The sequence below is a fragment of the Scylla paramamosain genome, chromosome 1, assembly GCF_035594125.1.
Source record: "Scylla paramamosain isolate STU-SP2022 chromosome 1, ASM3559412v1, whole genome shotgun sequence".
NCBI lineage: Eukaryota > Metazoa > Arthropoda > Malacostraca > Decapoda > Portunidae > Scylla > Scylla paramamosain.
In genome coordinates, this window is record NC_087151.1 from 40197314 (window position 1) to 40225121 (window position 27808).

The 27808-nt window shown below is 45.3% G+C and overlaps 1 protein-coding gene across 1 annotated transcript in view; it reads left to right on the forward strand.

Moving 5' to 3' along the window:
• LOC135105489 (protein gooseberry-like) overlaps window positions 1-25510 on the forward strand; it is a 69803-nt gene extending 44293 nt beyond the window's left edge. The window contains exons 4-6 of the mRNA XM_064013621.1: window positions 11162-11219; window positions 21676-21896; window positions 22087-25510. Coding sequence (XP_063869691.1) covers window positions 11162-11219; window positions 21676-21896; window positions 22087-22401 — 594 coding nt within the window. The 3' untranslated portion in view covers window positions 22402-25510. The remainder of the gene's footprint in view (window positions 1-11161; window positions 11220-21675; window positions 21897-22086) is intronic.
• Window positions 25511-27808: the final 2298 nt, after the last annotated feature.

Sequence of the window (27808 nt, forward strand, 5' to 3'; positions counted from 1 at the left end):
ATTAGCGGACGCGACTTGAAGGGCGTAATTGGATTTTCCTCGGCGCCCGGAGACGGTAAATCGCTAGCCGTCCCATTGGCTTGTGTTAGGATCTGCTGGCGTGACAGCGGGTTGAGCCAGCACGGGGCGGGGCAGGATGTTGCAGGCTGAGGGGGGGGCAAGGCTTGAACAGTGCATGATGGGTCGAGACAGGCTGGGGTGGAGTAGGATGAGGCCGGTGCAGAATGTTGTTGGTTGAGGTAAGGCAAGCTTGAACGGTGCAAGACGGGGCGAGACAAGCTGGACTGAGCGTTACAGACTGTGGAGAGGCAGGCCTGAACGGTGCAAACTGGAACGAAGCAGGTTGGTGTGAGGCAGGTCTGAACGTTGCTGCAGGCTGAGGAGGTGCAGGCCTGAACGGTACCAGCTGTGGCGAGATAGACTGGTGTGTGACAGGACTGAGCGGTGCAAATTGATGTTAGATGGACCATAACCTAATTTATACTCATCATGTTTTATTAAGTCTTTATATTTCTTGTGGTCAATAAAAATCTATTTAATCTCTCTATGTGAAAACCTAGAGTGAGGTAGGACGGGGCGGTGCAGACTGATTTTAGGAACAACTGGACGAGGCAGGACCGGGGAGTGTAGGTTGATGTAGGGAAGTCTTGGGTAAGGCAGGACGCTACTGTACAGGTTGTTGCGATAGGTGAGGTGAGGCAGGACGGGACGAAGAAAAAGCAGCATGGTAGACAGAGAGACAGAGACAGATACTCGTGATAGACAAAGTGATGAAACGGAGATTAATATCTTCGCCAGTAGGTAAATAAATAGACTAGCCAGTTTCACGACATTTTTAAGGACAAACTCTTAAAACTGTATCAGCATTGTCAGCACTGTGCTAATTCTTTTCAGTACCATCTTTCTTTATTCTCAGCACCTTCCAGAGTTATTTTCCTCCTCCTCCTTCTCCTCCTGCTCCTTCTCCTCCTCCTCCTCCTCCTCCTCCTCCTCCTCCTCCTCCTCCTCCTCCTCCTCCTCTTTGTTTCCCTTTGTTAATTTCAGTGTTTGTCCCCATTTCACTTTTCTCCAACTTTTTTTGTTCTTTCTTCATGACTAGATAGACATTAACAAGAGAGAGAGAGAGAGAGAGAGAGAGAGAGAGAGAGAGAGAGAGAGAGAGAGGGAGAGAGACAGAGAGAGAACGAGGAGGACGACATTATCAACAATAATAAAAACAACAATAACAACAAACAAACAAACAAACAAACAGACAAACAAAGCAACAACATCAACAAACAACAAATGAAAGGATTGCAGTATACAAGCACAAACATGACACATTTCATTTACTTTCTGTCTGAAAACTTCAAATAGATGTTGGCGTGAAAACAGACTTATGTAGAGTTTGCAGCGAAGTGAAGCAAGGAAAACAAGTGTAGGATGGAGAGAGAGAGAGAGGAGAGAGAGAGAGAGAGAGAGAGAGAGAGAGAGAGAGAGAGAGAGAGAGAGATGGAAAATATGGAGAAAAAAATGAAAAAGAACAGATTAAAAAGTTAAAAAAAGGGATGAGGAACAATAAGGAAAAGACGAAGAAACGGAAGAAGAGAGGGGAAGAAAAGAAAAAAAGAAACAAGACGAGAAGGAGGAGGAGGAGGAGAGGAAGACAGAGACAGAAACAAAAGAGAGAGAGAGAGAGAGAGAGAGAGAGAGAGAGAGAGAGAGAGAGAGAGAGAGAGAGAGAGAAGTAGGAATGAGAAAAACAGTCAAACGAAAAGAAAACGAAATAACAGATAAAAAGAGAAGAAGGGATATTAAGAAAAAAGGAGGAGGAGGAGTGCGAATAGGAGAATAAAAACATAAGAAGGGAAACAAAGAAAAAAAAAGAGATGGAAGAGGAATACGAAGAGAAGAAGTGGAAGTGTAAAAAGGAAGGAAGGAAAATAGCGTTCGACAGTTGTAGTAGCAGTAGCAGGAGGAGGAGGAGGAGGAGGAGGAGAACAAGTAGTATAAGATGGAAGGAAGGAAGGAAGGAAGGAAGAAAAGAAAGTAGCGTTTGACAGTTATAGTAGTAGTAGTAGCAGTAGGGGTAACAGCAGTAAGAGAAGATGTAAGAGTGTTAGTAGCAGTAGTAGTAGGAGGAGGAGGAGGAGGAGGAGGGGAGAGGTGACAGAGAGAACATGGGGGAGAGTGCAGGGAAGTGAGGTGCCGCTGCCAGGATGTCTCAGAAAGGGCTTTATTGATTTGAGGAAGAAGGAGGACGACGAGATGTGGCTGGCTACTCGAGGTGGCGAAGGTGAGTGGCTCGCTTAGAGTGACGGGACCAGGAGAAGCAGCAGCAGCAGGAAGAGGAGGAGGAGGAGGAGGAGGAGGAGGAGGAGGAGGAGGAGGGTCAACATTAAGGCTAACAGGGATGAGAATGTGTTGAAGGATATTAGGCACGATGCAAGACAAGTTAAGAAGGAAAGGAGAAGGGAGAGAAAGAAAATAAGAGGAGAGGAGAAAGAAAACAAAAAGAGGAAATATTAATTCGGGGAAGAGGATAAGGAGGCTGAGGATGTGATGAGCAAGAAGAGGAGGAAGTGTAATAGATATGAAGAGGGAAAAAGGAAAAAGTGGAGGAGGAGGAGGAGGAGGAGGAGGAAGATGAAGAAAAAGAAGAAGGGGAGGGGGGAGGAACAACAAAAAAAAAACATTAAACATCGAAGAACATGAGGAGAGACAGAGAAAAGGAGGAAGAGGAATAAGAAGACAAAAAACAAGAACAAAAATAAGAGAAGAACAAGAACAAGAACAGAATAACACCAACAGCAACAGAGGAAGAACAAAAAAAAAGCAAAGGAGGAGAAGGAAGAGAAGGAGGAGAAGGTAGTGGTAATAGAGGAGGAGGAGGAGGAGGAGGCTGAGGAATAGCACCAGCATGAGGGAGTCTTGAGAGAGGTGACGGGGAGGGAGAGAAGGAGAGGGAAGGAAAGAGAGGGGGAGGTTCGCCTGGTCGGTCAAAACAAGCCTGCTGTCGGTGATAAACGAGGCCGGAGTTGCATTATTTGTCACGAGTTTGATAGGTCGTCGCCTGAGCCTCTTACTCCCATCCATAACCTCATACCTCCCGCGTCTGGGTGACTGACTGACTGGCTGGCTGGCTGGGTGGGTGGCTGGCTGAGGGGGAGAAGAGGAAAGGAGGAAGATGGCAGAATGGAAGGGGACGGAAGAGCAGAAAATGGGGGAAAGCAGGACGAAGGGGACAAAGTGGACGAGAAAGGGAGAAATCGTGTTGCAATGAAGAGAAAGAGCGACATGTAGTGAAAGAGGGAAGAAGATTGAGGAAGGAAGGAGGAAGGGAGGATTACAGACCGAAGAGGAAGACTGGAAAAGGAAGGAAGGAAATGTGTTACACGCGGAAGAAGAGAAGGAGTGACATACAAGGAAGAAGGAGGAGGAAAGGAAGAAGAGGAATGGGGAAAAGGAGGAAGAGCCGATGTAGACAAACTACTTGGATTGTTATGAGGAAAACGTGAATAAATTGTTTCCTTTCATGATACGTTTCCTTACTAAACTTCCAGAGAGAGAGAGAGAGAGAGAGAGAGAGAGAGAGAGAGAGAGTGTGTTACGTCCCTTCTGTCATGAGCCTTGTAACGACCACATTATGTATCGATCATGTGTTTCAAGGGATCGAGGAAGTTCAACACCATCTGGGCGGGCGCAGAGGAAGTACTTCACCAAGCAGCTCAGTGGGTCACGGCCCTGCAGTGCCCAAGTGTTTTGCGAGTCACTCCATATAAGCACAGTTGTCTTAGGCGCCCAAGTCACCACCGTTTTACTGTGCTACTGTGTCTGTTGTTGGAGAGAGAGAGAGAGAGAGAGAGAGAGAGAGAGAGAGAGAGGAGAGAGAGAGAGAGAGAGAATCACTAACCTTCAATCCAAAAACTCATCATTCTGTGCCTAAAATTACTTCGTACTGGACGAGAGAGAGAGAGAGAGAGAGAGAGAGAGAGAGAGAGAGAGAGAGAGAGAGAGAGAGAGAGAGAGAATCAAACACGACCTGCCTTGGATCCAGCAGCTCTCGTCCCGTCCCAGTGTGTGAGTGCGTGTGAGTGTGTGTGCGCGGCGGACGTCGACGAGGCGGGCGAGAGAAATCCGTCTCAAGGCCAAGCGAGCATCTTCTTTAAGCTGAGCTAACTTGGCACCGCGTGTGTACGTCGCGCCGTGCCGTAAATTTATGGCGGAAAGAGCAGACCCGCAGGAAGGACGTCAGGGAGGAGAGCAGCTTCCAGTGTCCCTCAACGCCGCGCCTCCAACTTGTGATATGATTATGGGAAGCTTGGCGCACTAATGGGCATTACCAAAGGGCGTTACCGTGATGCTGGCTGTGATGATGGCCGAGCTAGCCTACATTAGGGAGTCCAGGGAGAGTGTTAATGGCGTGGTGGTGGTGGTGGTGGTGGCGGTGGTGGTGGTGACCTCTTGTTATTGTGAAAGAAGGTTTGTGTTTTCTGTATTAGTTTTTTTTATTGCCTTTTGTTGTGCTGTGAGTCAGATGTGTTAGTTTTTTTTTTTTTTAGTTTTTTTTTTTTTTGGTGACCTTTTGTTATTGTGTTATGAGTCTGATGTGTTCTCTGTATTAGATTTTTTTTTTTTTTTTTTTTTAAGTGTTTACGTATGCTGTGAGTCTCGGAGCGTAGTTGGTTGTGCTCTTGCTGTCATTCTTGATTGAAATGGATTTGCTTTACATTTCCAGTTTTCTTTACTTTCCTCTTCCGATCCCTGAGAAATTCCTTTTAATTTTACAGCTCCAGTAGATCCCGTCCTTTCCTGTATTTATTATCGTTTTATTTCTCATGTTTTTCTCCTCCTCTTCCTTCCTTCCTCCCTCCTCCTCGTCCCTCACCTCCTCCTCCTCCTCCTCCTCCTCCTCCTCCTCCTCCTCTTCCCCTGACGGAGACAATCTGTGCAAGCCTGGCGGGTCGTTCGTCCCAATCGTGCGAGCTTGACGTAGCCATTTGCCCCCTGACAAGTTACCCGGGCGGCTTCGCTACCCGTTATGACGCCTAGACGTGACTTCTCCGTTTTCTCTTGCCGGGGACTTCAAGGGGAGAGAGGGAGAGGGGATGGGGGTGCTCGCTTAGAAAACGGCAGAAATGGAAAGCGAGCAGGTGGAGACTTGGGTTTTCTCTATAAAAATCTCTGTAATGGAATGAGGGAGTGTTGCACCGGTAGTGAGTCTTGGAGGGAAGTTCTGTATGTAATGCGGATCTTGCTATTAACCCGCTTGCCTCGCCTCGGAATCCAGCTAAGCGCCGTGACTCGTTGTGTGAAGAGGCGGCTCGCGTGCTTGTCAACTGGTGAGGGAAGGAGGAAGAGGAGGTGGACGAGAACCTCACGCGGCTAAGAGGTCATGGGACTTAATTAAGGCAGTGATTGTAAGGCTGTCAGTGTGTGTGTGTGTGTGTGTGTGTGTGTGTGTGTGTGTGTGTGTAGTGTTCGTATGGAAGTCCAGCGCAGTGAGTTAAGGGAAGAATGAAAATGAAATGTAGGACGAAAAGCTGGAAATGAGGACTGATTACGTAATGGTGAAATGAGCTAAATTTGTTACGACAGGAGAAAGAGAGGAGGACCCAAGGGAAGGTTTTATGGATGCCGTGAAATAACACATGCTCATAATTGGGTGTGGCTGAGGAAGGCGCAGAAAACCGTGCCCGTTGGAGAAGCTTGATCCGTTGTGGCGACCCTTAATGGAAGCAACCGAAAGAAGAATATGAGAGCAAAAATTCACAGAAACCGTATTAATTGTGTACAGTAATAAGGTGTGTGGAAGAGAGGGTGAATATATATGGGATGGATAGGTGGGCGTTTGGTGGTGCAATGTGGATAGACCTGCCTCACTTCCACCGGCAGCATTACTTAGAATCACTTAACACTTACAGAAATAAAGAGCATGTGAGCGTCGGTGGTAGCGGCAGTAGCATGACAGCGAGGCCGGGCAGTAGGCGGCGCTAAGCTGTGCCGGGACGATTAATAATTCTGTCGCAGTTCATTTCATTTCATTTCTTACTCCATTCACTTACTTTACGTGTTGCCTGTGTCTTGCGATGCCTCGTGTGTCTTTACTTTTCTCCTTCTGTTTCTACACATTGTTCCTCATATTCATTTTCCTCATTCCCTCCTCTGTGCCTCGCGATGCCTCATATTTCCTTGTCTCTCCTTCTGTTTCCACATATTGTTCTTATTACCTATTCCCCTCACTCTTTCCTCCTCTGTGGGTCACGATGCCTCATAATTCCTCCCTTTCCTTTTCCACCCATAGCTCTTACTCGTCTTCCTGCCGAACCAATGTTTCACAACGCCTCCCTCCCTTGCCTCCTTTTCTCCTCCTTTTCCAAGCATTGTTCTTTCTCATCTTCCTCCCTCACCAATGCTTCATGATGCCTTCCCTTCCCTACCCTCCTTTTCTCCTCCTTTTCCAACCATTGTTCTTGCTCATCCTCCTCCCTCACCAATGTTTCACGACTCCTTCCTTCCCCTTCGCCTCCCCCCCCTCTCTCTCTCTCGTTCCCTCCCCTGCTAGACGGTAATAGGTTATGATGGCCTTCCCCCACCGCCCAACATTTACTAATTTCATTATCCCCACAACCATCGTCCGAAACTCGCTGCCCTCCCGTCGCCTCAGCCTCCCCTCCATCCATTCACTCCGCTGTCTTCCATCTTGCTACTGTGCTTCTCCTCACTCATTACACTCCCTCCTGCCGCTTCCTTTACGCCTATCCTCTCCCTCTCTTCTCCGTAACCCTGTAATCCCTAACATGAAGCTACTGGGTCTGCATTCTGAAACGTTTTGGTTCCTCGTCACGACTGTTTTTGAAGGCCACAAAGATGATTAGCCTGGATCTCAAGACTGTTTGCTCTGTTTAATAATGTAAAAATCTTCTTAATCTGTCACTAAAACCGTATAAAAACATTCTTAAAACCCGTGTAACTTCAAATAAAGTTTTTTGAAAGTGGTGGAGCTGTGGCGCAGAAGTGTTTCAAAATGTCCTCTCTCTCTCTCTCCTCTCTCTCTCTCTCTCTCCTCTCTCTCTCTCTCTCTCTCTCTCTCTCTCTCTCTCTCTCTCTCTCTCTCTCTCTCTCTCTCTCTCTCTCTCTCTCTCTCTCTCTCTCTCTCTCTCCTCTCTCTCTCTCTCTCTCTCTCTCTCTCTCTCTCTCTCTCTCTCTCTCTCCTTTCCTTGGTATCACTCGCCTCAGTACCTTACCTGTTACTGTGTCTCCTAACTTTCCATTCGCCCGCCCATATCTCCCCGCCTTCCTTCCTGCTGTCTGTCTCCTTCTTGTATCCCTAATTCATGTGCTCCCCTCCTCTCTCCACCTTCTCGCATTCCGTTTTTTTTTTTTTTTTTTTCTCTTCCCCTTTTCCCCATCATTCCTTCTTTTGCTTCATCACTCACTCCATCTTTGCCTCTTCATTCTCCTGTTCTTCTGTCTTCACTCTTTTTCCTTACTTATGCCCGCCCGTCTTCCTCCCCCCATCTTCTCTCTTCTTACTTCGCTTCTTTTTTTTTTTCTTCATACACTTGTCATTATTCATCTTCCTTTTCTTCATTTTTTCAGTCCCACTTTCCGAAGCATGCCTTTCCTTCCTCTCTCTTTCCATCTCCTCTCTCTTCCTTTTCTCCCAGCTTCTTTCTCCCTTTCCTCACTGTTCCTTACTCTCTCTCTCTCTCTCTCCCACTTTCGTCCTCCATTCTATCTAACACTGCATCCTCCCCGCATACCCTCTCTCCTTCTCTTTCTTTCTGTCCCTCTTCATGTCAGCACTCTTCACCTCTCCATCTTCTCTTCTCACTGTTCCTCACTCACTCTTTCTCTCCCACTATGCCCTTCATTCTATCCCCTCCAGTATCCTCCCCTCTTACCTCCTTTCTTCCTTTTTCCTATCTCTCTCTTTCCATGTCAGCACTCTTCATCTCTCTCTCTCTCTCTCTCTCTCTCTCTCTCTCTCTCTCTCTCTCTCTCTCTCTCTCTCTCTCTCTCTCTCTGCAGTATGTAATACTCTTCCCGACACAAAAGTTGCATTTTTGCTTACGCCAAGCCACTTTCCCACCTATTTTTTACAGCCGGTGCTTTTTTTTTCGTCACCTTTCAATGCTACTCTATTTTCCAACGGTGAACCTCCATGTACTCTCCTCCAGTCTTGTTCTCCGTTCACTCTTCCCACTCCCTCCTCCCACTGCGTCCTTCGAGAGCTGCCTGGCTTAAGTTGGCTGGTCTTTTGCAGTCTCCTTGTTGTTGTTGCTGTTGTTGTTGTTGTTGTTGTTGTTGTTGTTGTTGTCGTTATGATCTTGCTTTCCTCCTCTTCTCGTTTATCGTAGCTGTTTACCGGCAGTCTTTTTATTTCTCCCTTTTGCTTATCTCTACTTCTCTTGTAACCGCAGAGAGAGAGAGAGAGAGAGAGAGAGAGAGAGAGAGAAAGAGAGAGAGAGAGAGAGGCCAGATGGACAAAATCAGTATCGGAGGAGTGAAGACGCGGTCGTCAGTTAGTTGAGAGATGAGTTAACGGGATTACTTTCGCTTGGGCGCTTTGGAGGAAAGCAAAGAGGGGAGAGGGAGGGAGGAAGGGAGAGAAGGAGGAAAGAAAATGGGGAGGAAAGGAAGGAGGAAAGGAAGTAAAGGGCAGAAGGCAGATGGAGGAAAGAAGATGTGGAGGGAAGGAAGAAGTAAAGAAGGCGGTAAGGAAAGGAAAGAAGTCCAGGATAAGAGGGAAGAAAGTAGGAAGGAAAGAAGATGGGGAGGGAGGGAGGATGTCAAGTGTAGAAGGGAGAGAGGGAGGGAGGGAGGAAAGAAGGCGGGGAGGAGAGGAAATAACTCCAGGGCAGGAAGGAGGGAAGTAGGGAGGGAGGAAAGATGGGCAAGGAGGGAGGGAGGAAAGAAAGTCAAGAGAAAGAAGAAGGGAAGGAGGAAAAAAGCTGGGGAGGAGAGGAAAGAAGTCCAGTGTAGGAGGAAGGGAGGAAAGAAAATCAAGGACGGGAGGGAGAAAGAAAAGAAAATGAAAGAAAATAAAGAGGGGAAAGAAGGAAGTCAAGGACAGGAAGGAGGGAGGAAGGAAAGAAAATGGAAAGGAAGGAAAGAAAGCCAAGAAGAGGAAGGGAGGGAGAGAGGGAGGGTAGGCAATCAAGCGAAGGAAGAAGGGAGGGAGGGAGGAAAGAAGATGGGGAGAGAGGAAAAGAGAGAAGGATGGATGGAAAGGGAGACGGATAGATAGTCAGGGAGGGATACAGAAGAGAGGCTGAGAAGGGAGGAATTTGATGAGTGGGATGTTAATAATACGTATATGACTAGATTAGAAAATAAATGTTTGTAGAATCTTATAGAAAAGGTAAAAATGTATAGAAAAAAAAAACATGCAAGGGATGAAAGAGGAGAGGAAATACGAAAGAGGAGGAAGAGGAAGGGAATGAGGGAAGCAGGTTATATGAGGATCAGTAGTGAGGGCCTGAGAGACGTGTAATGAATCAGTTGTGAGAGAGAGAGAGAGAGAGAGAGAGAGAGAGAGAGAGAGAGAGAGAGAGAGAGAGAGAGAGAGAGAGAGAGAGAGAGAGAGAGAGAGAGATGATAATGGTAGTAGCTGTAGTAGAAGTAGCAGAAGAAATTTCAATAGTAATGCTAGTGACGAAATACAGTTTTAAAGAAATGCATAATTTATTCCGTCGTAATGAATACATCTAATTACATACAAACTGATACATGACGTTACAATTTAAACAAAAATATTTTCAGCATGTTCTTTCAGTGATTTTGAAGAAGAAAAGAAAGTGTTTGATGTTAACGTAAATTCCTTTATATTTTTGCGACATTTTCGAATTTAGAAATGTGCGTCTCCATCTTATCTTAGGCAAAAGCTGTTGAAACACTGCTATCATGGTCGTGATTACCAGAATGAAGTGACGGGAGGAGAAAAAAAAAGATGCGCATTCAGAAGACTTTGTATTCTTAAATGTTTGATGTCTATTTACGTATTTTTGACATGCTGTAGTGGAAATTGCTGGGATCTTAAAGTTCTCGTAATGCTTGTGATAATTTAACATGTATTTTGCAGCTTGCTGAAAAAATGAGAATCTGATTAATCACTTATGTGCCTTTTGAAAAAGTTCCTTGAAGAGCTGAGAATGTTACAGATCTCCAGTCTTGAAGTGCTGTGCCAACTGCAGGTTTGCTCAGGCCCCTTAATGCTGAGGCGTGAGGGTGAGGCAGCGGCGGAGGGAAGTGAGTCAGATAGTCAGGTGATCAGGTGGTCAGGCTGAGGAGCGGTGCCAGGCTCAGGGCGGGGCGAGACGGGGCAGAGCAGCAGTAACTCACAGTGGACGGATATATAGTGACTGGTCGTGACGGGGCCGCCCTGGTCAAGGGGTCCGACACTACATCTTTCACTTTATGGCGGCTCGGGGGCGACTCTCCCTCCCTGTCCCTCCTCCGGTCATCTGGCAGGTGGCTTCCTCTATTTTCAGGGGTTTAATTTACCGACGGAATATGTTTTCTGGTCAGCCTCCTGGGTGTCTGCCAAAATGTCGATTTACGTTACTGAGAGGCGCAGTGTCACTCCTCTTTATGTTCCGAGGGAGTCTGTCCCCTTACACTGAGGCCAGCGAGTCCTCCTTAGGGTGTGTCACTTGCAAACGGACACTGAGGGACAGCGGCAGGAGGAACTGAAGTGCTGGCCGGTGTGTCGTTGGCTGTGTCGCTGTACTGAGGGCCGACCGACTGGTACAAATAATCGCCTCGCTGTCCAAAGGTTGCTAGTTTGATTCTGACTCAAAGCAGATTCTTAGTTCGTCAGGTAGCGTTCTCCCGTAACTCTCTGTGGTGTCATATGATTGGGTTGTTGTGGCTCTGTAATTCAGTCAGTTTCTCCCTCAGTAAACGGAATAACCTCAACTACCCTATTCTTAATATGGTTTTGTTATTGTTAGTGGTAGCAGCAGCGGTGGTGGTGGTGGTGGTAGTGATGGTGTTTTTTGTTGTGGTTTTGTTGTTGTCGTTGTTTGTTCTTGTATATGATGTTCCGTGTTTTATTTAACATTTCTTTGCTTTCACAAGCAGTCGTCCGTCCTTTAGCCTGGAGGTGCTTCCAGGCGGGGCAGGGAGGGTGGGTGTCTGATGCACTTAAGTTGACTCTGCCTCGCTCCGCCCACAGGTGTGGTTCCAGAACAGGAGAGCCAAGTGCCGGAAACACGAGAGCCAGATGCACAAAGGTGAGTGCCAGGAAAGAGAGAGAGAGAGAGAGAGAGAGAGAGAGAGAGAGAGAGAGAGAGAGAGAGAGAGAGAGAGAGGAAGGGGGGGGAGAAAGAGAGGAGGGACGCGACTAGCATGAATAACAAGACTAACCCGATATAAGAACGCACTCCTCCTAGGTGACTCTGCGCGGAGGGGAAAGAAAAATATAATCAGCGACCTGCAAAATAGGCCATGTAGCCGCGTGTCCAGACGGGGGTGTGCTGCGGGACGAGATGAGGAGTGAAACGAAAAATTAAGCGTAAAAAAGCCAGACTTAGGACGCAGAGAGACAAGACAAGACAGGGGGTAGAATAGAGCGTGTTGGAGTTGAATTAGCAATGTATAGCGGAGTTTCCCCATCCATTTACCACTGCTGCACTTCCTGTATAGATAAAAAAACTATTTCGCCAACTTAGAAGAGAGGAAATTATACCAGTGCACAGTTAATAATCAAGAAAGAACAAAGGGAAATACAAGGCATGATAGACACAATGTAAAGCAACTTTTTTTTCCTCCTTTCATTTATATACCATCACTGCACCTCTCGTGTGAATTAAAACATTAGTCTTACCCAGTATCATCCGGACTTAGCGGCAAAAACAACTATGAAAAAACATATGCGATGTAGACAAAAGGGAAAAGAAAACGAAGACATGAGAACGACGTGTTAGCCCTTCGTCAGCAGGAACACGATCAGGTCCTCATCCTCTATCCTCCTCCCCCTCCTCCTCCTGATGATGAAGTCGCGCACGGTCACTTCATCTCTGCTTTACGGGGTCGTTAAGAGGGACGACTCCTGGACGGCTTACTTTATGAAGTGGCCAAGTTAGGATGTCAGGAGGGTGGCGAGTGTTTGCTGGGAAGAGTAAGTAGAGGCGGTAAGTGTGTGATTTGAAGTGCTCGTGGGGGAGGTAGGATTGGGCGGGGCTGGGCGGCTCTTGGAGGCTAGACGGGAGAAGTAAGTAGGTATGGTAGGGGATTTATAAAGTGCCCTCACGTGAACCCTTGTTGTCTTGCTGTATTGGGGGGCGGTTGTCATTGCTGAGTTGTCCCTGGTTTAGGAATTTTTGGCTCTTTTTTTTTTTTTTTTTGAGATGTGTTTTGATTCTTTGTGTGTGTGTGTGTGTGTGTGTGTGTGTGTGTGTGTGTCGTGTGTCGTGTCGTGTCGTGTCGTCATGTATCTATTTGGCTGTCATTCTGTTTCTCTCTCTCTCTCTCTCTCTCTCTCTCTCTCTCTCTCTCTCTCTCTCTCTCTCTCTCTCTCTCTCTCTCTCTCTCTCTCTTGTATCAGCTTTGCCGTGCATATAAAGAGAAAAGACAATATTTTATTTCAGTTTTAAAACACAGAACGGAATAGAAAGAGAGAGAGAGAGAGAGAGAGAGAGAGAGAGAGAGAGAGAGAGAGAGAGAGAGAGAGAGAGAGAGAGAGTTTGTCTTCACAGTGCGTTTTGACACGGCCATAAAATCTGAATTAACTCAATGAGGAGACCAAGTTAGGTCCAAGCACACCGGCGGGAGTTGGTACATTTTTCACGCTCCCTTGATTTGCCGGCGACTGATCGAATTAGATGTCTCACTCCCCTAATTTTACGAGCCGAAAACTTTCTAAATCAACGAACGGCTCGAGAACACCATTATGGACCGAGCGAAGAGTTTTAATTTTATTGTTATTGCTTCGGATTGGACTTCACCTCCTCCTCCTCTTCCTCCTCCTCCTCCTCCTCCTCCTCCTCCTCCTCCTCCTCCTCCTCCTCCTCCTCCTCCTCCAGTGATTTATTTATCGATGTCGAGGGACCTTCAAATTTCGCGCCGAATTGGACTCTCTGTTACGATCACTTTGTTTCGTTCATTCGTTCGTTCGCTATGTAGTTTTATTCTTTCCCCTTCCACCCACCCCCACTTTTTTTTTTTTTTTTACCTTTCCTCCCTCTGTCCCACCCCCCATGCCGGAACCTTCCCTTCCTTCGCTCCCTCTCTCTCTCTTTCTCTCTCTCTCTCTCTGTCTCTCTCCCGGCCGCTCTCTCCCTTCTCTCTCTCTCTCTCTCTCTCTCTCTCTCTCTCTCTCTCTCTCTCTCTCTCTCTCTCTCTCTCTCTCTCTCTCTCTCTCTCTCGTTTCTTTATTTGAACCCCCAGCTTGAGGAGGGAAAAGAGGAAGGTACTAACGCTTAATGTATCGATGAAAAACTTAATTTATCGCCAGGCACAGTAAAGTTGGAGAGTTTTTCCTGAATGCAAATTGCCGGCGCGCGCCAACACAAATCTAAGACAATTTTTGCCTTTATTCCGGAGCCAATTACAGGCCATTTTTCCTCGCCAGAACATCAAAAGTTTTTAATGGTGCGTTAAATTCCTCTCTCATTTATTGTGCGACTCTCTCTCTCTCTCTCTCTCTCTCTCTCTCTCTCTCTCTCTCTCTCTCTCTCTCTCTCTCTCTCTCTCTCTCTCTCTCTTGTTTTCGTTACCTACGTTGATGTAATTCACCTTCTCTTCTTTCTCCTCTCCACTCGCCATTCTTTTCTCCTATTCCTCTCCACTCCTTTCCTTTCCTCCGCTCTGTAATCACCTCTCTCTCTCTCTCTCTCTCTCTCTCTCTCTCTCTCTCTCTCTCTCTCTCTCTCTCTCTCTCTCTCTCTCTCTCTCTCTCTCTCTCTCTCTCTCTCATTCTCTCCTGGGCTGTCTCTCATCTTAAATATGAACCCCATTTAATTCTCATGATTCACAATTAGCCGTGTTGACAAGGAAAACTTTTGTCATTACCAGAAACTAACACAGCGACATATTTCCATAATTGTTCTTATTATGCCGGGTAATCATTCGCCTTGCTGCCTCCCGCGGGGTATTTTTGCTCCGGACTTAGCACCAATCAACTCAGGGTAGGTAGGTAGGTAGGCAGGTAGTGCTGGTGCTGCTGCTGACTAACATACGAGTACATGTGTGCGTGAGTGCAAGGCAAGCATAGCGCATCGCATTCTCTGTCTATGTCTTTGTCTGTCTGGGTCTTTCTGTCTGTCTGTCTGTCCCTTTGTCTATGTGTTTGTCTGGTTGGTTTGCTGGTTGGCTGACCTGCTAGCTGGCAGGCAGGCGCTCTCTCTCTCTCTCTCTCTCTCTCTCTCTCTCTCTCTCTCTCTCTCTCTCTCTCTCTCTCTCTCTCTCTCTCTCTCTCTCTCTCTCTCTCTCTCTCTCTCTCTCTCTCTCTCTCTCTCTCTCTCTCTCTCTCTCTCTCTCTCTTCACACACACACACACACACACACACACACACACACAGTAATGATCGACTTAGCATCGCCGAAAGCAAACGTAAAATAGCGAAATAAAACCGTTCACACATTCCCGTCCATCGCTCTATGTATGCATTGTACCAGTGGAGTGCGAATCATTATTATTATTATTATTATTATTATTATTATTATTATTATTATTATTATTATTATTATTATCAGCATCATCACTCGCCTGCCTCTGCTCTGTTCTGTTGTATTTTTCCTCCGTGCTCTTATCAACTGACTCTTCCTATTTGTTGGCAGTCCTGTACTTCTTCTTTTTTCTCGTAGGTGTATTTTTAGATATTTATTACTTCGTCTGATTTTAAGTGCTGTCAAAATGTTCATGTTTCCGGTTCGTTAGTTTGGACTTTGGTGATTTTTAGTTTCCCATTTTTTCATCTATTTTTTTTTTTTTTTATTGTTTTTATTATGTGCTGTATGCATACTTGCTGTTCACGTATCTGAAGTTTAGCCTTGATACATGTAGGTAGGAATGTGCGTAAGGTATAGGTGTACGGTAGAATGACTTTTTTTTTTTTTATCTGCTCTCTACAGCTTTGTTTATGATTATTTTGTTCTGCGAGTATACATGTGTCAAATTTTTACCACCTCTTCACTTCATGTTTATCTGAAAGTATATGTAGGAATATAAAGTGTGCAGACGAAGTATTATCTTTTGTTCTGCTCTCCACGCTTGTTTATGATTACTCTCCTGCACTGCGAGTATGTGTCGAATTTTTACCACCTCTTCACTTCATGTTTAACTGTGTAGGTAAATAAGATGTATAGATATAGTATTTTTTTTTTTCTTTTTTTTTTTCCCACAGTTCAGTTTATAGTAATTTTTTTCTTGTACTTCTAGCATGTGTCGAATTTATACCTCTTCACTTACTACTTACCTTGAAGTGCAGGTGTGTAAGATGAGAAGGTAAGAGTGTGTGTATTAGAAAGTGTGGCAAGGTAGGAAAAGTCTAGAGGTCTGGTCTTACCCTCTTAGTTCTCTGTACCAGTACCAGTTCTCTGTACTCTGTTCTCTTTGCTTGTCGGATGATAATTCTTAGTAGTGGGTATTCTTTGTCGTCTCTGTCTGTCTCTGCCTCAGTCTGTTTTTTTTTTTTCTTTTTCTGTTCTTTCGCTTGTCTTGTTTGTCCATCTGTCTGTTCTAATTGTTTCGTTTGTTTGCCCATTCTCTCTCTCTCTCTCTCTCTCTCTCTCTCTCTCTCTCTCTCTCTCTCTCTCTCTCTCTCTCTCTCTCTCTCTCTCTCTCTCTCTCTCTCTCTCTCTCTCTCTCTCTCATTATCACATTACCATCGTCACGTCACGTCACAACAGATCTGGGTCACGCTCCCTCACCTGCCTCACGGCGTCACCTTTTCCCGCTATAGTCATGTAAACCTTAATGTTGATTATTACAAGGGTAAAATGATTAATGATGATCCCATTGTCTTATGTTAAGTAAAGGCAGGTCATAGGTTTGGGGGTCGGGTGGTGGTGGTGGTGGTGGTGGTGGTGGTGGTGGTGGTGGAGGTGGTGGTGGTGGGGGTGATGAACTAATAACCAGTGGTGAGAGGCATGATTAAAAAAAATATTGGAATGAGGATTTGATTATTATTATTATTATTATTATTATTATTATTATTATTATTATTATTATTATTATTATTATTATTATTATTACTATTATTATTATTATTATTATTATTATTACTATTATTATTATTATTATTATTATTATCATTTCCACTGAAGAAAGTAATCCTACTTCTATTAAATCCTTGATGGTATGAAATGCCACTTTGAAACACACACACACACACACACACACACACACACACACACACACACACACACACACACACACACACACACACACACACACACACTCTCTCTCTCTCTCTCTCTCTCTCTCTCTCTCTCTCTCTCTCTCTCTCTCTCTCTCTCTCTCTCTCTCTCTCTCTCTCTCTCTCTCTCTCGTACCCGCAGCACACAAAGCCCTTCATTTATTTTCCTCTCAACATTCAAGGATTCAAAATTATGCAAATCCAGGAATCTGAAAATCTGCTAATCTGATAATCGCCAAATCCAATTACCTCCGGCCGTCGAGACAATCTCATTAACACAGGCGCCGGTAGTCTGGAAAATCCGGGCTAATCGTATTCAGGCAACTGAGCTAATTGCCAAACTTTCAGGCCGAGTTTATGGCCGCCGGCAGTGCAAAATTATCAAAATTATCAGCACTATTTCGCGTTATCCTACGAAGATGGCGCTCTCAGCCGGGCCTTCGCCGAATTAATATACACTTAAAATTTTTCTCTATCCGTCTCTTTTGACTTTTTTTTTCTTAAGTCTCATTTTCATGATGGCGCGCGTGGGGGTGGAGGGAGGGAAGAAGGCAAGCAGGGGACGAAAGGAGGGCTGGGGAGGGAGTGATAGGGATGGAGAGAAGGAGGGAGGGAAGGAGGGAGGGAGAGAAAGAGGCAGGCAGGGAGGGAGGGAGTGATAGGGATGGAGGGAAGGAGGGAAGGTGAGAGGGAGGCGCGCAAGGGTGGCCGGCGAGAAAGTTTGGGCGGGATTAAGTGATTAACTCCGATACTCTGGAAACAAAAGAGGAGCTGGGAAGCCATTTTGTGAGGGCGCGGCGCTCTGGGCTACACGACGGGGCTTGCGCGTCCCCGTCACTCCGGGTTTATGTGTGAGCGTCACCGGATCACAACGCGGCCACGACAAGATGAGCGGCGACGCGGCACGAGGCGGCGGAGAAGGGACGAGGAGGAGAAGAGCGCGGGGAGTGAGACAAGAGAAAAAAAAGGGTAGCGGGTCACGAGGAGGAAACTTACGGCTTAGAATTTGATAGCGAGGGACTGATGACTTAAGGATGGCATTGCGCATGACGGGAGGGAGAGCGGGGCAAGGGGCGGCTGAGGGGTGTAGAATACAAGGGACTGATGAGGGACTGGGTGAGGACGGTGCCAGGAGAGTAAGAACGCATTTTGATAGGTAACTTGTGGCCACGATGTGCGAATACGAGTAAACATTACTAAGATAAAGGGACTACGTAACTTTAGGTTTAGCACTGAATACCAAGTAAGGACAGCGTGACGGTAGAGAAAGAACATCCTAAGAAACAACATATAGACTCGCATCCCGCCCCTCAATACCTTAACTCCAATTGTGATCGTCTATGGAAAGAGATGTTTCCGCCTTCTGGGACTGGCTTGTGGTGACTTAAATTTGGAATACAGTATAGTGCGTGCAGGCTAAAGTTGAGTTTAAAGGAGCTACTTACGATATAGGACTGGGTACCAAGGGAGTTCTGAGGGTTAAGTTGAGGACAGCGTTGGAATAGAGAGTAAGAACACGTGTTAAGATGACGTGTTGTCGGGATGTAGTACAGATAGGAGGTGAGATACAAGAATATGTGAAGGTCAAGATAAATACAGAGTAAGAATACGTATTATGGGCCACCACAGTCGTGACCAGTAATCAGCTATCGTCTATTTCCACTCCTTGTAGCGTCTTCCCTCATGAGTACTTTCGATGTGTTGGTAATCAGTCAGTTGCCAAATTGTGGGAGTAAATCAGGGCAGCAGATGAAAGGAACCGGAATACTAAAGGAAGGGAAAAGAGAGGGAACAGACAGGGTAAAAAGGTAATAAATGTCTAGAAGGTTAAGCAAGGATGAAAGTCAAGAGGAAAAAAAAGTTAGCACAGACACTTTCAACCACATTACCAACGCCAATCATCCTCAGTAAAATACTAGTATAAGTAATACAACGCTGCCTAACGTAACGCAGAGAACGTGAGAAGAAAAACGAAAGCGTATCAAAACTTATTATTCATAGGCACGGGGGTGAATAAGGAAGAATCTAAGACAGGCAGGAAGGAACTCGGGAAATAAAAATCAGCTAAATAGATGAGGAAAGGATAGTGATACAGGGAGAAGCGACGTAAGCCACGAGACCAGAAGGAGGAAGGAGGAGAGAGACGAGGAGAGAGATGAGTTGTAAATCAGTAAAGTTGGAAGAAGATTAGAGATTCACGGGGCTCATGGAGGAGAGTGAGAGGAAAGGAACACAGAGACTTTCGTGATGAAGAAAGGAGGCCGAGGAAAGGAGGGAGGGAAGGTGATGAAGAGAAGGTGAGAGAGAAGGAAGAAGGGAGTCAAGGATGTTTGAAAATAATCTAACTGAGGAGTGAAGTGCATAGGCGATGAAAGAGAGAGAGAGAGAGAGAGAGAGAGAGAGAGAGAGAGAGAGAGAGAGAGAGAGAGAGAGAGAGAGAGAGAGAGAGAGAGAGAGAGAGAGAGAATGAGAATGAAAGACAGGCAGACGGACAGAGGCAGGGAACTACAGACCGACAACAGAAATATTCACACACACACACACATACACACACACACACACACACACACACACACACACACACACACACACACACACATACACAAGTACGGACAGACAGGCAGATGTCGCTTGCTTGTTTTTTCCCTGAGCGGGCTGGAGGTCATCCCGCCAGCCATTAGCGGTGAAGGACGAGATAATCAAATTAATGCAAAGTCGAAGGCAATACCAGATGTGTTAATTTATCAGGTGATGAACACACACACACACACACACACACACACACACACACACACACACACTCAACACACAAAGAGAGAGAGAGAGAGAGAGAGAGAGAGAGAGAGAGAGAGAGAGAGAGAGAGAGAAACGCTCACATTGCCAAGCTAAATCCTTATTCAGCTTTTTCCATTCATAATTACCTCCTGCTCTCTCTCTCTCTCTCTCTCTCTCTCTCTCTCTCTCTCTCTCTCTCTCTCTCTCTCTGCTTAGATTCCGTTTCTCTTTTCAGAATTTCATGTAATTTTTCATAACTACCCATCGTGAGTCATGTATTCTACAGTCCCGTCCACTTCCTCGTTCACCATTTAGCATTGCCTGTGTGAGAATCGCCTGCTGTGAACCGCCTGCTTCGACTCATATCCAAAACAAACCTTGCCAATCCCTCCATCATCCTTCCGCATGGGTTTGTCTTGGATGCGAGAATCAAGCGGGACGGTTCACAGCAGGCGATTCACATATTGGCATCACTAAAAATTGATGAACGTGGCAGTGGAGGGGACGGTACATATCACCAGTTACTCGTATGTGGTGTAATTTGGAGCTTCTTACTAATATATAAACAGATGATTATGTATTCGAATTTAGTTGTGTTGTTACTTGCATTCATCAGCATGTACTATCTATCTATATTTCTATAACTGCACCAAAAAGTATTACATTGTTTCTTCTTTGTATAAAAGGACGATTCTGATTGTTTTATCGATGGACGAAACGATTATCTCCGGTTTCTTCTCCAATCCCTGATGTTCTGTACAATTAAGTTTTCATTTTTACACATGAAGAGATATTAGGTTGCTTTTTCTGCGCATAAAAGGACCACGCCCCCTTGACTGCTAGACTGGACGAATTACTTTCTTCCCCAGTTTTTGGTGTTCTGCCTTACCTTCGTGTGTTACCTGCAACATCTCTGTTCTTCCATCAACATTTACAAATTCACTCTACAAGTGTCTAGCGCGGTTGGAAGTTTGTGATTTTAAAATTAAAAATATTTCAACACATCAATTAGAAACATAAATACTTATTCGTGACATTAAATTTTACTTGGACTGAAGGCATTTTTCCGTCCTTCCTTTGTTTTCAGAGTCCGTTCGCTGTAAATGTTCGAGATACAATGCCATTACTCGACATGTGTAATTTCATATTTGACCTTAAACTTATATTGAGGCGCACGGTAATTTAACAATTTAACAAGACGAAAGTATTTCTAATATTTACCCCTAGACCAATTCCTTCCTTTGCTTTCATATATTCCTTTTCCATTTATTTTCCAGATGCACATATTTTTTTTCCATTCGTAATTCAATTGATGCCTTTTAAAGTACATAAGTTCAGATGTAACATGATTTGATATTTTTTAATGTATATAATGAAGACACTATTGTATGGCTCTCAAGTTTACTTCTTATCACAACGTTATTTGTAAATCTTAAATTAAAAACCTACTCTTCATTTCAAATGTCTCGGTTTCCTGCAGTCAAGCTCTTGAGAAAATGTGTGACTCTTTAATTTCTTTCTTAGCATTTCCTCAGTTCTGTAGTTTGATGCAGATACAACGCTGCTGTTATACACGTCATTTATAGTTACATTTCTCGTGCATCATGTCTCCTTAATCCTAACGACTTGGAGTTGTTTTGACAAGTATTCGATAACAAGTTTTCTTTCAGTAATTGACTGTTTATTGTCATACCTCTGCCTGAAACCCTCTCACTTATCAGTGTAAATTGAGCAACACCATCCCGTGGAGCGCCTCCGTGCATCAGTCTGACTCTTACATTAAAAATAATCATAAAATAAAATCTAATACATCAATTTCTATGCTAATCAGATGCATACAGTATGTAGTGTGCTGCCTCTGAGGTCTTGTATCAGCTCATGCTCGTCATTGTTCTCGTGGAAAACAAATAGCTAGGAGGCTCCTCATCCGTCATGAAGACTTTCTTATATTACTGGATGTACAATTCTTTGTTTTGAAATAATACCGGAGTTGTTTTGCTACATTTCCATACTGGTTTCTCAGCACTTGCAAATTCTTTGTATAAAATTATCTTATTTTTCACTGCATAAGTTTGTGTTTGTGCAGTGGAACATACGAGTATAAGACCTGATATACTTTCTTTGTTACATCTTCGGTTAAAGGAGAGAGAGAGAGAGAGAGAGAGAGAGAGAGAGAGAGAGAGAGAGAGAGAGAGAGAGAGAGAGAGAGAGAGAGAGAGAATGTGTGTGTGTGTGGCGAGAGTGGTAAGTCCACCACCGCCACTGGAGAGGATGTCGGCTCCAAGGTGGACCGCCCTGACAATTACGAACCTCCTGTACAGACTAAGGTCTAAATAAATGTGATGAATTCTGAAAAAAAAAATAAATAAATTGTGTGTGTGTGTGTGTGTGTGTGTGTGTGTGTGTGTGTGTGTGTGTGTGTGTGTGTGTGTGTGTGTATGTGTGTGTGTTTTTGTCTGTCTGTCTGTCTGTCTGTCTGTCTGTCTGTCTGTCTGTCTGTCTTTCTGCCTGCTTGCCTGTTTCTGTTGAGGTGACCAGAATATCCTTCTTACAGCCGGCATGCTCCTGTCCCCCTCTTCCGGCGCCGCCACACCCATGGGAGTCATGACCTCCGGCGTGGGTTTGGCGGCTTCGGGGAACGTCGGGGTGCCGCTGGAAGCCTGCCGCGTCGCCCCCTACGTCTCGCCGCTGCGCCTCCACCCGCCGCCCTACGACCGCCTGCCCGGCCTACCCACCCTCTCCCTCGACCCCGCCCTGCTCTCTGCCGCCCACCAGGTGAATCTTGCCTTTCCGTAGACACACAAAGTCTCTCTCTCTCTCTCTCTCTCTCTCTCTCTCTCTCTCTCTCTCTCTCTCTCTCTCTCTCTCTCTCTCTCTCTCTCTCTCTCTCTCTGTTGTGATAACATACCAACATGACTCACAACACACCAGCGCATAGGCGCCCTCACAAATGCTTCCCCTGCAGTACGCCGCCGCCGCCGTGTCCCTGAGCCTCACCGGGTCCTCGAGCAGCACCAGCAGCATAAACAGCAGCACCAGCAGCAGTGCGGGGAGTGGAGGCGGCAGCAGCAGCAGCAGCAGCAGCCTCAGTAGCAGCTCCGCCACCAATCCACTCACGTCTCCTCCTTTGCTGTACTACCCACACCCGACCTACCCGCTAGCCCTCTCCGCCCTGGCAGCCGCCGAGAGAGTCTCCTCCAAGAATTCCTCGATAGCCGAGCTGAGGATGAAGGCTCGGAAGCACGCCGAGGCTCTGGGTCTCACCACGCCGCAGACTTAATTCCCACAGACCAGACGTAGCCTTTAATATTTGGCAGTGCAGATTGGATGCGGCACAAGAGATTGTCAAGGATGGATTAACATGAGTAACATTCATTCACTGACCTCTGTTCTCGCTCATCTGTTCGTAAGTGGTCTTGTGTAATCAACGAGGAGTGTGTGTGGCGGCTTTCATGCTGCACAACGCTTAGCCTCTGTTGTCCTCACTCGCGGGAGGAAAGACTTGCTTCATGGAACTCGTGACTAATTGAGTGCAGACCAGACAGTGGAACTCAGGAATGATGGAAAACTGTGCGCATTGTATGCAATACTAACAGTGCTCCACACACAGCGTGCTCCACAATACTCCACAAGCATCCTCCTCAACATTCAAAGTCTACAAACATCCATCTTCATTCCCTAAGGCCGCATCCCTGGAAGGTTACGCTCCTTCCACAGGTCACCTTGACATGCCATTTATGAGTTATATCTTTCCGTTCTGTACTATTCTTTATTCGAGATCTCCAGAATCTGGCCGGAGTTTAGCAGCAGAAGCCGCTTTCTGGGCTACCTGGAAACGCTGGGTCCTCAGGAAACACCAGCCAGAACTGCAACAGCACAGAAACAATGGTGCTGACAGAGAACACTGAAGAAAAGAAAAAAAACAGTGATGAGCAGCATAGTTTTCATTTTTCACTCAGTAACATGTATGTGGCAGCAGGCGACTAGTGCCTGGAACATGAAGGCTTTCATAGCACCCCGTGAAGTCAGTATTCTTAGAGGCAAGGCGTTACTGGTACGTGATGGGGTAAGCTGTTTTTCTGACGTGTGTGTTGTGTGAGGGAACCCTAGAATGTGGCTCTGCCTTGAAACCTTAAAGAAGGAAACATGCGAAGAAACTCCCGAAGGTGCAGTTGTGATGGGCAGCGGTCAGCGACGTGTTATGTTAATTATCCAAGGCAGTGACCCTCCCGAAGGCGCCGATACTCCTGCAGCCACGTGTATTCATTGGAAAATGGAGGTTACAAAGTAGCGTCAGCCACACAGGTCAGGATTTGACCAGGCAGTGAAGAAGAAAAGTAGCACATCATTTTATATTGTCCCGCTGCGGTCGGGACAGTTATGACGCCTCAATGTGACGATGGAGGGGAAACGTGCACTGGTTCTCCCCGTAAGAAGCGCAAGGCGCTGCTCAGCACCGCATGACTCAGTGACATTGAATTTTTTTATCCAGCTACGTATAAAGGTCTGCGGGACCTTGAAGGTACCGCCGAGTGACCTTTGCACGCAAGGTCGTTAATCAAAAATGTAAACCAATGATATATGAGTGTACATATATATACTCCAGTAAACGTGTACAATCGATGTCATTGTGTGTGTGTGTGTGTGTGTGTGTGTGTGTGTGTGTGTGTGTGTGCGTGCGCGCGCGTGCTAGCGCCTCAGGCGACGAAGGATGTTAGTTGTCTTAACATTTAAATAGTGTCTTCCCGTCTCTGCTTCCGCCTCGCCACGGCGCGGCAGGCCTGGGAGCACCGGAGCCTCGCCGGCGAGAAGGAGGGGGAGGAGGGGCACAGGGGAGCCGCAAGAGGGATGGCGCGAGGGGCGGCGAGGTGCAGGGCAAGGGGTACTTGTGTTGAGGGCACGGGCCGGGGCGTCAGCCTGGCACTGTTTCCAGGACGAATACTGATCAAGTCAAGGAGGCTTAATCAAGATCTCCTTGGCCCACACCCTCCACACCTCCGAGGCCCCCTCCCTCTCCCTCCCCTCAGGACGCCCTCCCTCACCCTCCCCATGGTGCTGACGTGGACCCTTATTCCTGCTGTTGTTGTTGACATTTTATTGCCGTTCTCGCTGGGTGTTTTATTCCATTGGTTCGTTCTGCGTTTTGCTGCAAGTTACCCAACCGCTGCAGTGGATGGAGGGCGCCAGGCCAGGCGGACGAGGGCGAGGGGAGGCTCGCTGCCACCCCAGGCTGCCACCACTGTCCTGTCACTGTTGGTATTGGAGGGAATTGTGCGAGATGTGACGGACTGCGCTGCGCTTTATTATAATCGGATATTGTTTCTTGAGTTTTTTTTTTTTTATGTAACTGGTCATTTTTTAGTTTGCCAGCAGCCAGTTATCCACAGTGGTTGTAGGAACAATCATTTCATGTACTGAACATTCTTCCATGATCCAGTGTTTTGTTCTTGTTCACCACTCAGTTGACTGCCGCAGAAAAGCAAACTTCATCATGACAGATTTCTGTCTTACAAGAATGGAAGATTTAAATTCACCTTTCTGTACAACGAAGACCTTGTTTTTACTTATTTATTTTTTTTTTTTTCCTGAAAAGAGGCTGGCCAAAGACTAGAAATCAAAGTTATGGGGAAAATATCATAGTGTATTTTTAGAAGGTAAAATGTTTTGAATGAGAAGGTCGTCCTAATGAGAGGACCAAATAACTGCTGGTTAATGGCAACAGAAAACTTGTCAACCTGTCACCCAGCATCGCTCCGCAGCTTCCAGTGTGCCGGGTGCAGCAGCGCCGCCACCCAATAAGCCTTGCCCTCTTGCCCTTTGTGTGAACCTGTGCCACCTGTGTACCTCCTGGCCCTCCTGTGCACCCCTTCGTTCACGTGTGCACCACCTGCCCGACACGTGCACTTCCCAATGGTCCGTGTGTCCAGTGCACCAAATGCCTCCTTACGTACATAGGCTATTCCCTAACCAACATGAAACTCCTAAGCCATTGGTTCATGTGCGTGCGTGCGTGCGTGCGTGTGTATGCTTGTCCTGGAGCCACCCATTTCAGTCTAGCCACCTTCTGTCTTTTCTTTCTTCCCTTATCACTCCCTGTTCCCTCAAATCGTTCCCTTGCCTCCTGGCCAGCCAAGAGCCGCCACACCACTGCAGCTGCCATTCCGGCCACTCTGTTGTCTGCCGTGTCTTTCCCTGTGTTACCAAATAGTTCTAACTGTTGTACTTGGAAGAAGAAAATCTCTGTGACATACTATTACGGATCCGTGCAAAGGTTTCTTTGTTCTTTATTTGCTGGGTAATGTGTTTCATTCCTGACAGATGGAAATATTTTGCTCACGACCGCTGCTGTGTAGTGTCGTCTGTTATTTTAATTATATGAAGCCATGTTTCCACTGCTTTTCATTTCCACTCCGCGTCTACCACCACACGCTTTCTGCAAAGCAAGTCAGAGCAGTAAGTGTCCTCGCGTGTCATGTCGTATATTATTCTCCGTGTAATAAAGGTTTCGCTTCTGGGCTCTTAATAGCAAACGCTATTGTGTACTGCACGTTCATGCATAAATATTAATCATATTCTTTCGTTGAAACATGATTTTATCTCCATGTGTTGTAATTTTTTGGCATTATTCCAGGGAGGAAAGACCATTCAGTAAAGGTATGATTCTTCTTGCAGTTATATAACGTTATAAATTAGTGAAAATTGCGCAGGGAACAGCTTCCCACGCTTAATATTTTTTTTTTTTTTACTTAAAAGGCGGACAAAGACGACAATGATTTTACGGCAATACTAGGACTGCAAAATAAAAACGACAGATTCTATACACATTACTTGTTTAGTAACATACTACATAATTCATCATTCTGTAGCGGCGGGAACCATTCTTCGTCTGCAACACACACACACACACACACACACACACACACACACATCAGAATAGTGACCACCACCACCACCGTGCCAGATCATGAGTTGTCACTTCTCCAATTTATGTCCGTATCTGCACGAACAGTTCCAGCGAGATGATTTAGGTGTTCTCCGTGGAAAAAGACCAGTGGAATTACTTGTCATGGCGAGAAAAAGACAGAATGAGACAGAAGCACGTAGAGAGAGAGAGAGAGAGAGAGAGAGAGAGAGAGAGAGAGAGAGAGAGAGAGAGAAAAGGAGAGGTTCCGTGTATGTGCAAGTGTGTGTGTGTGTGTGTGTGTGTGTGTGTGTGTGTGTGTGTGTGTGTGTGTGTGTGTGTGTCTTTCACCTTCGAAATCCATTCATTGAACTTAACGATACAAAAACGAAATCAGTTCAAACAATACATCACCTTGACCGAGGAAAGGAACTGTCCTCCACTCGAACCCGAAGCGAGAACACCAAGCCTAAGAACGTGAGAGAATAAGGAGACTGGCAGAGGATCTGTTAACTTGCACCATTCCATCTGCAGGTCGCTGACGTGCAACATTTATCTCTGTGTGTTAGTATGTGCCCGTCTCTCTGTCCATCCGTCTGTCCGTCTGTCTAATGTCGACACTCGAGCACCGCTTCCACGTTTTTTATTGAAATTTAATATAGAAAATAACGCGACATAAAATACAGAGAGTTGTAGAAATTATATGACAAAACATTTTCTAATGCATTTTGCTTTTTTTATTTTGCTTGACGCCATTACGTTAGTTTGTGTAGTTATTTATTTACCAATTTATTTATTTATATATTTATTTAGGTTAAATTTTATCACATGCCACGATGAGTTGTGTTGTGATAGCTCATTACAGGCATATCATACGATAATAGTAGTAGTAGTAGTAGTAGTAGTAGTAGTAGTAGTAGTAGTATTTGTTGTTGTTGTTGCTGTTGTTGTGCCAGCAATAATAGAAGTAGCAGTTATAGTAGAAGCAGTAGTATGATTTCCACTACTAATACCATCGACACGAAAATCCATTGCACTTGTCGGCAAGGCAATACACCCAATGATATTAACAATAATAATCACAGTGGTAACAAAATTGCAGTACATAGTTTACACAATCTTATATATATATATATATATATATATATATATATATATATATATATATATATATATATATATATATATATATATATATATATATATATATATATATATATATATATATATATATATATATATACACACACACACACACACACACACACACACACACACACACACACACACACACACACACACACACACACACACACACAAGAACAAACAATGGAAAATATCAGTTAATGATCACATATTCACTTCATAGCGCGGGAGGAAGTGATGATAATTAAGATAATCAACTTATAAAGTGACTGCGAGGCATGAAGAAAAAGTCCATCTGAAGTATTAGTATGAAAGCACAAGGCATATCCAAGGAAAAAGTTGCAGAACAAGCAAACCGGGAGACACTGGCAGACGTGCTGGCTAAGAATCTCTGTTGAGTGAAATTAAAACGAGTGAGAAAAAGAAAGGATGTTGTATTATTAGCTACAATGCAAAGAGTAATCATTATGCATCCCTGTAATATTGTTCTGGTAACGGTCATTAACAAAAATACTTTTAAAAAATCTTATTTAAGTGACAGCATCGAAAAAAAAAAATTGTTTGTTATTAATCGGTCATGTTTTTTTTTTGTTTTTTTTTTCAGAAAATGCAAATGAAAGGCATCGCTGTAATATTGTTG